The sequence below is a fragment of the Gymnodraco acuticeps genome, unplaced genomic scaffold (genome assembly GCF_902827175.1).
Source record: "Gymnodraco acuticeps unplaced genomic scaffold, fGymAcu1.1, whole genome shotgun sequence".
Taxonomy (NCBI): Eukaryota; Metazoa; Chordata; class Actinopteri; order Perciformes; family Bathydraconidae; genus Gymnodraco; species Gymnodraco acuticeps.
Window position 1 is genome coordinate 1,190,857 of NW_022992090.1, and position 12,733 is coordinate 1,203,589.

General features: G+C 40.0%; 1 protein-coding gene across 3 annotated transcripts in view; it reads right to left on the reverse strand.

The window, feature by feature from the left end:
* Positions 1-4,173: 4,173 nt before the first annotated feature.
* LOC117537447 (CUB and sushi domain-containing protein 3-like) overlaps positions 4,174-12,733 on the reverse strand; it is a 268,893-nt gene continuing 260,333 nt past the window's right edge. For all 3 annotated transcript variants that reach the window (XM_034202669.1, XM_034202670.1, XM_034202668.1), the window contains exons 64-70: positions 11,961-12,140; positions 11,407-11,472; positions 9,803-9,961; positions 9,333-9,445; positions 8,489-8,576; positions 6,054-6,195; positions 4,174-5,423 (exon numbers count right to left, since the gene is read on the reverse strand). In XM_034202669.1, coding sequence (XP_034058560.1) covers positions 5,264-5,423; positions 6,054-6,195; positions 8,489-8,576; positions 9,333-9,445; positions 9,803-9,961; positions 11,407-11,472; positions 11,961-12,140 — 908 coding nt within the window. In that variant the 3' untranslated portion in view covers positions 4,174-5,263. The remainder of the gene's footprint in view (positions 5,424-6,053; positions 6,196-8,488; positions 8,577-9,332; positions 9,446-9,802; positions 9,962-11,406; positions 11,473-11,960; positions 12,141-12,733) is intronic.

Sequence of the window (12,733 nt, forward strand, 5' to 3'; positions counted from 1 at the left end):
TCACAGAGCTTACTTCAATCAAACACCAGTCAACATTCAGCTTGTCAAACAAGAGCGTAGCAGTTAAAAAGAAGAGATGGAATGAGAAACTGCGCTGTCATATGTGGGCTGGACCTGTGTAGTTTAATTTACAGGAAAGGAGTGAGCAGAGGGTTGAGTTGTCCATTCTTGTTCTGTTTTCTCTGACTATCTTCCTCCTGAAGACCCTCTCAGACTTTCATTTGCTCGCGCTACTAAAGAGACACGTTACCATGGAAACCAAACAATGGTGTAGCTGTATTGAAGTCCGAGTGGAAACAGTAACATTTGGTGCGTTATGTTAGAATGAAACAAATCAGATTTAGTTAGAAATCGGGAGAAATGCGGGATAAATATGACCCCGGAAGGAAAACGGGAGTCTCCCGCGAAAATCGTGAGGGTTGGCAAGAAGGCTATGTCACATACACACGCACTTTTTGCCCCCCCCACTTCTGAAATGAATCCGGCGCCGCTGGTTAGAGGGCTATATCAACAATGCTCATTCAGATCCCTGTCGTATTATATATGTTAGAAAATTGCCAGTGCTTCCATTTATCATCCAATGTGTTAATAACACTTGCTATCGATGCTGTGTGGTGTGATTTCACGGCACATATTCAGCTCCTTGATGAAAGTGGAGGAACGCCACGGGGTATCTGAAGATGAGAGGCAGCCAGGAACATCCCTTCATTATATCCGCACATGCACCTCGCAAACCAATTGTTCTCCAACAGGCACATGCCCACGCCATCAGAAGCCTCCATGAACAGGACAAACCTGCTCAGTCACCAGATCTCCGTTGAGCCATTTGTCAGATGACATACCACAATGTGCAGCAGAGGCCAGCTGCTGAACTCCAGAGGGGTTACTCAAAGGATTTTCCAGAAACCAGAGCTTAAAAGAGGCTACATGCTCTTCTAAGAGCAAACACGGGGTCAAAACCATGTTTAATGTCTAGTAATGTCTTACTATTACTGAATCACACTGTGCATACACCCTTTCCGAACAAACACCCTGAGTCTATTTGACATCTCCGCCTATAGCACCAGCTTTCATTACATCATCACCCTTTGGGTAATATCTGCTTGATGAAGCTTCGGAGTAACTTCAATGAAAAATCCTTCGGGCAAATATTTCTAATCCATACACAAATCCCAGGATTAGACTTTAAAGTATATGCTTAACCAGAGTCTGAAATCAAACGTGTTCCTGCCAGTCATGTGCATGTTGTTTGATTTGTATGGGCCCTCTTCAAACGTTCTCTATTGAGAGCTCTGATCTCAGTCACACTCCCTGTCTGAACATCTCTGCTTTGATTGCTCTAATTATCTTGATCTTAGTAAATTAGATAATGTTCTGTCGAACTGACACTTCTTCATGTTATCAAGTATGTGGCAATTATCCACCTACTGTATTTCAATCCAGTCGTTCTCAGATTGATGTTCGGAGGCCAAATATTTCCCCCTTTCTATGGTTTCTGACACTATACTTTGTTTGATGCGTTTGAACATTGAACTTTAAATAACTTTTACACAACTATTCTTAGACAACCGCTGTTTTTGGGAGATATACAGTTTCACGCAGAGATCCATCTCATCCATGGTAGATTTCTGCAAAAAGCAAATTAATGTTACCCTCAAGCGCTTCGATGCTCATTTCATAAATGAAAATAATAATAGACTTGAAGCACTACCTCTACAGTCCATGAAGGCTCAATCATCAAAATTGCCCATTTTGAAAGTTTGGAAAAGAAATGCTGAATTCATATTACATGCAAAGTACATTCAAATGTCAGTTCATTTGGTGCTTTCCTGGAGTAAATGTCAGCTATTTGTAACCGCTGACGTTGACAGAGAGAGGCAGGTAAAATGAGACAAACCAGACTCAGAGTAGCCAATGCTGCAGTTCGACTGCTGATAGGAAGTAGAATTATACCACCATTTCACTTCTGTTCAAATGTTTAAGGTTGAGACTGAATTTCTGCTCGCATAAGGTGTTCATGTTAACAAGGATTATTGACCACAATGCATAGCAACAACAGGCAGCCTTTTAAAGATCTACAGTGTCCCTTTGACAAAGATAATATCAGTGCTTATTTTGTCCTAACCAGGCAAGTCAGCAAGTGTAAAACTCATTACAAAATCTGCAAAAGTCGCAACTTAGAGAAGCAGCAGACCGAATGATAAGAGCACTCTGCTTAGAACATAGCAACATTTTTTCTTTTTGAGGAGTGTATCCGAGACCTGACCAAGCTACGACATCTCTATTAATAAAGAGAATAGCAACATAGCATTTCATTATTTTATATATAAATTAAGGATTTATACATTGCTTTTAACGAAAAAATACAAAACATTTTTTTGATCTTACATGACATTTACAAGTGAAATTTTACACAACATATTCAATAACTTACAAATGCTTTATTTGCATAAAAAATATATCTCTTTACAAAACTTGTAATATGTACATATTCATATACACAGGTTTTTGAATGGGATAACAATTGTGTGATATATTTAAAAGCATTCCACTCTACTCCAGAGTCGGATGTGGGACTGACTTAGTGTACTGTGTTTACCAGGTGCATTTCTTTCTCATCCATAAGAAATATGAACTCGCAAAATATATTACATATCGATAACACAAGACATCTTTCGAAAGAATGCCATAAAGTATCAAAACTGTATAAATGTACAAAATGTAACAGCAATGACAGGAATCAACATAGTGATACAAAGTACTATACATGTAGCAGCAATTGCTATACTGGATCACTTTTTTCCAACATGCACAGGTATGAAACTATGTTCTGCTTTTCAGAGAAACCTATTCTTCGATAAACCCTCAGAGCTGACATCACTCAGCTAAATCATTGCAAACTGTGCAGATTAATTACACTCATGTACAGTTTTACTAATGCAAATGCTATGTATCCCTTAAAACATATGCCCATACAGTATTCAAGGCACTGCAATGATGTAGGAATGTGATGAGTGTCACATTCATTTTTTTATTTTTAAAACATACGTGGTAGTTGAATGGTAGTACAATACTGATGGTGGCGCCTGGTAAAGTGTGCAAACTGTTGTATGTATACTGTACATTTGTTGGCAGAAGCTGATGGGTCAGTAAGACATGGACGTAACCATTTGTGTCAATACAATAGGCCCTGGCCGTGTATTCATCAATCATCTCAGAGTAGGAGTATGGATCGAGGATTAACTGACTAAGGCACAGTTTCCCAAAAGAATTATAGAAACGCAAACACTGCTCTGTTAATGAGAAATCCGAGATCATGTGGAAGTTGCACTTGCTATGTCTTGGAAATACTTTAAGGAAAGGCAACCGCATGTCAAATCTTTTATCATCATAAAACAAGATACACTCCCAGCCTCCGAGTGCTCACTGACACATCTTTGCACTTGTATTATTTTCACCGACATCCAGGCTTAAATAAACTTCTGGGAAACATGGCAAGCTTTAGGAACTGTGCACTGTATGTTCTCGACTTTTCATTCTATAAAACCTGAAAGAATAATCAAGGAACTCCTACTTTGAGATTCATGATGTATACAGGTTCAAGGCTGGGGTTTATTCACATCAAATTAGGTTTATTTGGGACACTGGAAAATGATTTTAAAAATAATAGTTTCATAACTTAAATAGCTGGATGTACCCTACGTGACCATTACGGCCCGTCCACACAGCGCCTTTGGAAAAAGCTTGGAGGTGGGCGTGTCTGAAGCTTGGGGGAGTTTATGCGAGCAACGCGAGCAACAACCAATCACATGAATCTCCCGCCCCCGACATACAAAGCAAAAAAAACGAAGTAAACTGGATATAAACTCCCCAAACAGGCGAAAACCTACCAGTTTCACCCACTGTCTCTGCCACCTCCCTCCATGCCTGGTTCCTCCGGTTTGTATCCCGGTAAGTAAATAGGAACTGGTCGTAATGAAACGGGTGATTTGCTACCGCAATAACTAATTTCTCCTCCATTTTCTTTGGAATATGGAAATGAACTGCGGTATATCACTCCCAGCATACACGCGGTTTGCCAGCTTGTGCTGGCAGATTTGCATAAACGGGATTTGATTGGCTGACGCTTCTGCCGAGGCTTCAAAAGTTGAACATTGCTCAACTTTTGCAGCCTAAAACGCCAGGAAAGCTCCGCTCTGCTTCCCACAATGCAGTTCGGCGAAAATTGACGTCACCCCATTCAAAGTGAATGGGCAGAAGCTTCCAACGCCGCTGTGTGGACGGGCCGTTATACTGAAAGGTGCAGTAATCTCATACTCAAACATTTCTGGCAAAAACTAATTCATTGCACACAATGTGATAATAAACCCTAATGTTTACTACATCTTTCGTGGGCAAAACACACTCTATTGTTGTCAGAGACCATACACTGTAACAACAAAAGCCCTAGCATTCTCAAACGCACTCCAAAAAATTATACTGCACTTCGGTAATTAAATCACTGGCCACAAATGTTGTCAGTAGGAGGCACCGTCCAATTAAGAGGTATAATGGACCATACAACTTTGAACAGACAGAGGTCTGTTCAAAGTTATATGGTCCATTATACCTCTTAATTGTGTATTGGCAAATGCTATTCAAAGAGAGGCAGTTTCTTCTCTTCATCCTCATCTCCTCTCACACACACTTCACTGCCTGGAAAATAGAATTTAAAGACAACATTGTTCAACTCACAGGTGAGAGGCTACTTACCTCCATAAGAAAGAAATAACTCTAGTTGGGATAAATGAGACGAGGATAAGAAAACAAAAAGGGTTGAGATTTGGGCTGTTTTCTTGTAAGGAAAGAATTTCATTTTTCATTTGGCATTGTGAAGTAACCCCTCTATATTTATACTACAGAGCATAAAATACTCTATTTTATCTATATGCCAGAGGCTCTTTTTTTCATAAAGCCAACACTCACAGAGTGTAAAGAACACTTCTCTCCTCCGCGCTACGGGAAGATCCGGGAGGTGTGGGACCTCTTCTTCCTCTCTTCTTTAGTTCTTTACCTTTTGTATATGATCGATTGCAAATGCCGCAAGCATTGCTGATAGTGTGCTTTATATTTCTGAAGCAAATCTCTGTCTTTGTTGTATGCCATCAGAAACAGGGAAAATATAAATATGTCGATATATTAATGTTAAGCAAACAAGGAGAAGTTGTATTCTCCCTCTATATGTCTCTCTCCCCTTCTGTCCATCTCTCATACTCTGTAGACATCAAACCATGGTGCAGATGGTGTTGAGATTCGGGTCAAAGCGGACAACTTTCCCCTCAGCGGCTTTTGTGTTAGTGTTGTACATGGGATTCTCAAAAGTTGCCTGTCCATTGTTGTTCTCGTGGACAGAACATCCTGTGTACTGCGCTTTATCTGTTTTCCTGAGGGAATGACAAAGGAGGTTGCATATTAGTTCAGAGACAGTATCCTAATTATCTCTCCTCCTTCCAATCCAATAAACATGTCTCCATTATCTTGGTTTGGACAGCTGCAGTAGGCTGAATGGTAATTGTTATTGAAAAGATCAGTCTGAGGAGACCCAATGCCCCGTTACAGGCTCTGCGTCGATGTACTGTTTTAAGAGATATGTGTAAATAAGAACCAAATGTACCCGTCTCCATACAGTACATTATCTTAATGAAGAAGTGGTTCTCTTGCCTGACGTATGCTGCTGTGCAAGGCGGTAACATGTTGACTAAAATTGCATCATGCTTTGAAGCCTCTCACAAGTAAGCTACTGTATCCAGTGAGAACCCGTTTTGCAGTATCTACCTCATCTTGACTTGCATTTCCTCTGGCTGCAAACCGGAAAAATGCCTACTTAAATCTGGGTTTCTGAAAACTTTCCAACATCAAATATTTGTTTAATAACTTTTGAACTGAACAGGAGGCACAGACTCATGAACATTTAGAACTTTCTTTCTGATGTGGGAATAGCACAGACCCAGAACAAAGTAGCTATTTAATGGGATAACACTGGATGGAAGTATGGAAGACACTGGGGTACATACCGCTGTTTGTAGAGATAGAATCCGAGGCCTGCGAAGATGAGGGCAAAGAAAGGCACGAGGATAGCGACAGCAACAGAACTGCTGTTGGTGGAGCCGCTGGTTTCAGGGTCAGCGAGTGTGACATTCTCTCTCACGCTCAAACCTGGAAGAAAAAAAGTACATTTAACAAAATAATATGAAAAATAGAGAATATGTTAACGAAGAACATCAAAATATTCAGATGATTAAATGCAACAAACTGGAGAAAGTCAATGGAAAAATAGAAAGTTACGTATCTTCTGCTGGTGACGATAATGATGATGGTGATGATGATGAAGAGGAAGATGATCACAGTGATGACAAGTCGGAGACGTGGCAGCCCGTTGATAAAGACGCCAGGCATAATTAACTTACCGATAACGATCACTGTGATAATCTTGTTGAAGAGATGATGACAACATGAATGTTGAACACAAAATAATGAAGGACGATGATGTGGAAGGGAATAATCCACTTTGCGCCGTATGTCAGTGGCTGACACACTATACATGTAAAGTATGTATCCTGTCAATCCAGAGCAGAAATGAAGTAGTTTTTTTTTGCAAAGGAGGGGTTACAAATCTTGGAGTGAGCCATATAACTCACATTTTCTTAAACCTTAAGGGTTTCAGTTTTCTGTTGTATATTTGTTCTTGTATAATGCCAAAGAAAAGGAGCAAAGAAAACCCCATCTCAGTGGGAACATCAGTGACAATCAGACCGTTTTTGAATGAGGTGATTGCATTTTTAACGTTTTTATAACTTCATAATAACCTGAATACATGTGCAGATTGGTTTTCTAACAGGCATGCTGCTGGTTTACAATGTAAGCTTACTGTCTTGATCATTAAAGAGCACAGATCACCACATGGGAACGTTGTGTTTATGTTCCTCTGTGACACAAGGCAAGGGCTTTGACTTTGTATTGCTCACTCACAGTATATGTGCAGACTCTAGTCACACAGAACCAAGCTTTCACACAATGTGTGGCAGCATATGTCATATTGCTGTGAGGGGGAGGGGTCTATGAAATACTGCAGACAAATGGTGCCATCATTTGAATGGCATGACTCGGCAGTGGCCCTCTCTATAACTGCAATCTAGCTCTGCTTATTATAAAAAGAAAACGTTTATGCTGAAGATAAACTCTGAAGTCAAGAATACAAATCCAGTTGAACAGTTTTCAAAAACAAATGGATGGTCAATATCAGATTGCACAGGTTATTTTCATGCTGTTGTTAATCTGGAGAGCATATCAATGGACTTTAGCAGACGGCGCATGTGATTATATAATCAGACAACGTGCGATAAAAAACATTATAACACATATAATGAGACGTTCTGCAGTAAGGAGGGGGTTTCACCGACGACAGGTGGCTCTGACTTTTATGTATAGTTTTGACAGTTGTTTTTAATTTACACGACACTGTTCAACACTTCATTCTGCTTCACTCTTTCACAAACGATTTTGAAGACATCCGCGTTCTTGTGACACGTATAGGCCTACTACGCTTCCTATGTTTTGGTGCGGACTGCGTTCATGTAAGAGAATATTTTAATCTGATCTGTTTATAGAGCTTCTTATTGTTTTATAGAATCTGTGATACTGCAAACATCTGCTTGTAGTCAGTCAAAGACTCCTGTGTAAGTTGAGGTCACAGGTCAAACGCTTCTCCCATATCCTGTGGGGGGAAGGTTTCAGGCTATCTGCATCTCTTGAGACAAGTAGTTCATTGTCTCTCATCGGCTATTGATTAGGTAAACGCGGGCTTTCTGTGAGCCCGCCTTTCCTCATGTTGATGCGTGTTGGGTCTATTCTGGGGCAGAAATGATCTTGGTGGACCACGGGACGGTGGGAAACTAAGATGATCTCCCGGCCGTATGTAATTAATGTACTGTGATCAATAAACTCTTAGTGCTTTGGCTAATCGACGTTCCAGACTCCTTCATTCTACCTCAACATTGCAACAACAGAAGTTTACCTTCACAGTTCACACCAGCGATGAACCGCTCCAGAGATCACTAGCAAGCGCTCCAAGACCACCTATTTTAGCGGACCAGAGTCCGGTTGTTTAGTTCACTTCAGAGGTCTCAGACTGCGTTCACACCGACCCAAACGAACCGCACCAAGCGGCTAAACGCACCAGGGTTTGATTCAACCGGACTATACAAGGCAGGTGTGAACGCGACCTCAAATTCTTGTGGTGTCACAAATCATGCTTGTACGTGTGGGTCACACTCAGATTTAAGATGAGTATCTATAAACTTTCCTCTTCAGCAGATGAATTTGCAAATAGCCTTCAAGTGTCAAAACTGCTATAACATAAATAATTCACAACAAATGCAAGAATATTTTTCTTTACTCTTCTTCCATATTCGATTGGTAATGGCAACAGTGTATTTAAAATGACACCTACCCAGTCTCTGTAGTCCAAACTGTCCGTAGTCTTTGCCCTGTATGAAGCCTTGGAACACATAGCTGCCACCCTCAGGCTCAGCTGAAACCTAGAAGATAACAAATAAACAACACAAAGCTTGAGAAACCTGCCTGTTTTGTTTCAACTGCATTACTAAAATCCGATGTTGTTGGCACTTAGATATTGTTGTATCTATTCACGACACATCTAAAACAACATCCAGGATACTGTAGTTAGTATGATATTCAACACATTCTGTCTTTGTTTTTCTAAACCCTGCTTTAGAAGCTGTGCGGTGTGCTATCAATAGCTTGGCAGCTGCCACCCGCTCTGATAAAGTGGACCTTGAAGATTATTTTAGATGAGGAACTTCAAATCCACCATCTGAAATTGTACAGCAGTTATTCCACGTCCCTTAGATGTCAGGTGTGCGTCTGAGTTTATTTAGCAAATAGTCAAGCGGGAATATGGAAATGGTTTAAGCAGAGCCACTGGTGCATCTGATGTACAGCCAGAAATATGTAAACAAAAACAAACAATAAGCCAGGAAATGACTCCTCCGCTTGTTGTCACAGTTTCTTCTCATGTATTGTGATTTCTTTTTTTGTGTTGGCAGTGTAAGTAGGATGAGAAACCCAAATTAATAAAACATTGGAGTGATTCAGTGCAAGAAAAGGCTCATGTTTGGCTCCCAAGCAGTTACTGCCCCATTGCATGTACTATTTCTGTCTGTCAGACTGAACAAGAAAGACATATTAAATAATATAAGAAAAAAGACAGTCACAGCTCTTGGTTATTTTGAAAGATCACTTGCCAGCTGCATCAAATTCCTGTGTATACTCACAAATCCGTCCATTGCCCAGGTCTCATCAGTAATCCTGCTTAAGGAGCTGTGGGCCAGCGCTCTCATCTGGTACAGCAGGAGCATTAGCCGGGCCTCCTGGCGCTTGTACATTCCTACGAGGTAGAGGGCAGGAGGCAACATGAGAAATTATGCGAATAAAGAGATGAGGGAAAAAAACAAGTGCCAGGGATGAGAAAAAAGTAGCGGATAGAACTTAGTGGAGAAATTAGAGAGAATAGTAAGTGAGCAGTGAGAAAAGAGAACAGCAAGGGAAGAGGGAGGACAGGAGCCGGCAGACTAAAACATCCGCCTTTAGAGCCAATAGTTAATTTCCACTCTCATGCATGAGATCATTTGGTGATTGACTGATTGACATGAGGCAGCCTCAAAATAAATGGAAGGGACACACGGAGGTAGAGAGAGGAGGAGAGGGGAGGAAGTAGAAGACAGATGATTTATAGATGACTCACCAGAGAGCAGAAACTCCATGCTACTGTCAGTCAAAGTTACATTGACTTTCCCCATTGTGGCATTAAAGCTTGTGACTGTCAGAGTCATCGGCTGTTTCTGGCCTTTGTAGTCATAGGAACCCTTCCACACGAAATCAGGGGCAAAGACATCATCGGGAACTTCAGGAAAGAAAAACATCATTAAATAACTGTAATATATAATACCATTACATATGGTATCAAAAAAGGTATGAAAATCACTCTCATTACATCTCTGTTTATCTTATTTATAAATGAATATTGTGTTTTCAATGCAGGCTGTACACGTGCACCCATGCTGCAAAATGGTAATTAGATATGTAGTGGGATCAAACAGCTGATAACAGTCTTTTCACTCAGTTTGAGTTATATCATTTTTTCTTATATGCGTTGGCAATCTCAATTAATGATAATTAAATGCATTCAGGAGAAGATAACTCTGGATTTTGGGAAATTGTTTTGCATTGATTAACTTTATAATAGAACTTTCACACCACTGTCATTATCTACTGGTAATATATTCCGTAGGAAGCTATGAATCAATTATACGACTGCTTGTCATTAACGGCATTAACCAAAGCTCATAATAAGTCTGAATAATTATGGCTGGCACAAAAAGAAGTTAAGGTTAAGTGGTGTACTTAGATGTCGTGTATCACATTTTTGTAACAACTGAATTTGCCAACAGTGTATTACTTTGTATGAAACTGATTAAGTGAGATGTAAATCTATACGTTGCTAAAAGCGGCCTGCATATTCTTTCAGAGTACAGTTTCACCTTCCTCCGTACATTTGAATGGTTTGCTTTGACCTTTAGCTGAATACTTAAACCTGTTGGTCTCAAGGATAAGACTTATACCAAAGTAATATCTCTCACTTGTGTGTGTGGGTTTTGACTATCTTAACAGAAACAGACAGAGTCCAGGACCACGTCGGCTCTGTAATGTAATGCTTTGGTACAGCAATGCTTTGAGCTAAATGCCAAAGCAAATGTCAGCATGTTGACATGCTCATAATGACATGTTTATTACTATGTCCATCTTTGTTCAAATATCAAAGTATAGGTAATGCTGGTGTAATTGCATTTAGTATTGCAGGTTGAAAAAATAATGAAACATAAATGGCAAAGTTGAAACCTGGCTTAAAGGTCGGTGTCGGATTTAATTTTTATGGAGGTTTCTTAAACAATAAAGCTGGTCAATTGTAGTCATTTCTTATTTTCTATTAAAGTTATCTGAACCAACCCTACGTTCTTATTCTTTCTTTATGCAATTACATTTTAAATAACACTCAGGGCAGATTAGGTGCTATAAATGAATATTTACATAATAAATATAATGTTAACGGTTACATGAATAATGCAATAATCTGCAAGAAGTTAATATAATATTAATTATTGATTTCCACTGAAATGAACGCTGACTTTGAGGAACAGCATTAAAAACTAGAAGCTGAAAAGTAAGTGTAACCTTTATGATTCTGATAAAGATACACACATACTGTATGAAGCCACGGTAATAAAAAAATGTCAGTGCCGCAGATTTCTGTAGCTACCAGTTCAACAGCTTGTGAAATTCAAAACTCACCATTTATTTTTGGGCTTGGTATTCCCATTACGGGTTTGACAGTTTTCTCTTGTGATTTGGATCCGACTGCAGAGGAACGTAAGTATGTAAGTCACAAAAACGAACACAGCTGGGCTGAACTGCAGGAGGATGTTGGAAAAGTAAACAACCATAACATGCCGACTACTTTAAACTCTTCCTCACTTGTTAACAACTCTGGGACTTTTGCTCAGTTTACACAAACATGTATAAATCACCACTCCGTTGACGCTACATGTTAAAAAATAAACTGAAGATGCAGACTCTAATTAGCTGACAGTACAGTGACACAGTAGCTTTACTGAAAAAACATCACAGAAACTAAAACATCTCCTTATATTTGATTAGTGTCTTATTTGTCTCAACTATCAGTGAACATGACTGCAAATGTCACAAAGTGGATTTTGAGATACTAAGCGCCAAATCCTAAAAACCCTACACTTTTGTAGAAATGTTAAATCTTCCCCTCATTTGAACTCGTTCTCCACCCCTCATTCTCCATCACCTGCCCCCGCAGACCCCTGCCAACAGCGTACCTCTGCACACAGGCACCTTGCCAGTCCAGCTGCTGTCAGAGCGGCAGACTCTGTGCTCTGAACCCCCGGAGAGGAAGTAACCCGGCTGACAGGAGTACATCAGGGTGTACCCGTAGGAGGGCAGGTCTAGACCCACAACGTCAGCGTTGGCCGGGCTCCGCGGCTGCTTGCAGGAGTGTGCTGGAGAGCAAGCAGAGGGCAGACATGTTGGTACACACACATACAAATGAAGCCTAATACAATTCATACACAGCATAGACGACTGCACACACAGACGGGCACAGACAGAGACAGGAAGATCATTTAGCACTCGCTGTTGTAGAGAGGAGGGTTAGGAAAAAAGAGGATAGAAAAAGGAAGCACACACATTTTATATTTTAATTGAGACTAGGGATCTATTAGGGAACATATTGATACATTAATATGTCTAATTGATATTCTAGTATGAATGTGGAAACTTGTGTCTTGGGAGATACAATGCCTAGATTTAGACGCAATTAGCCTGGAACATGTAGTGGGCTTTAGTTATGTTAAAATAATTGCTGTGTCAATCCTATGATTCATTTCACCATAGCATTGTATTGCAAAACATAAGGTGCCAGTACAACAGTAAGGTCTGATAGAATCATTCCGCAATAGTTTGAAAAAATATTTGGTGTTTTTGTGTTTATTGAACCAATCAAAACTTTCCCGGTTGATACCATACAAGACTAAGCGTATATGTGTCCTTGCAAAACAGTGCTGAAGAGAAGGATATCTTGCGAGAATGTTTT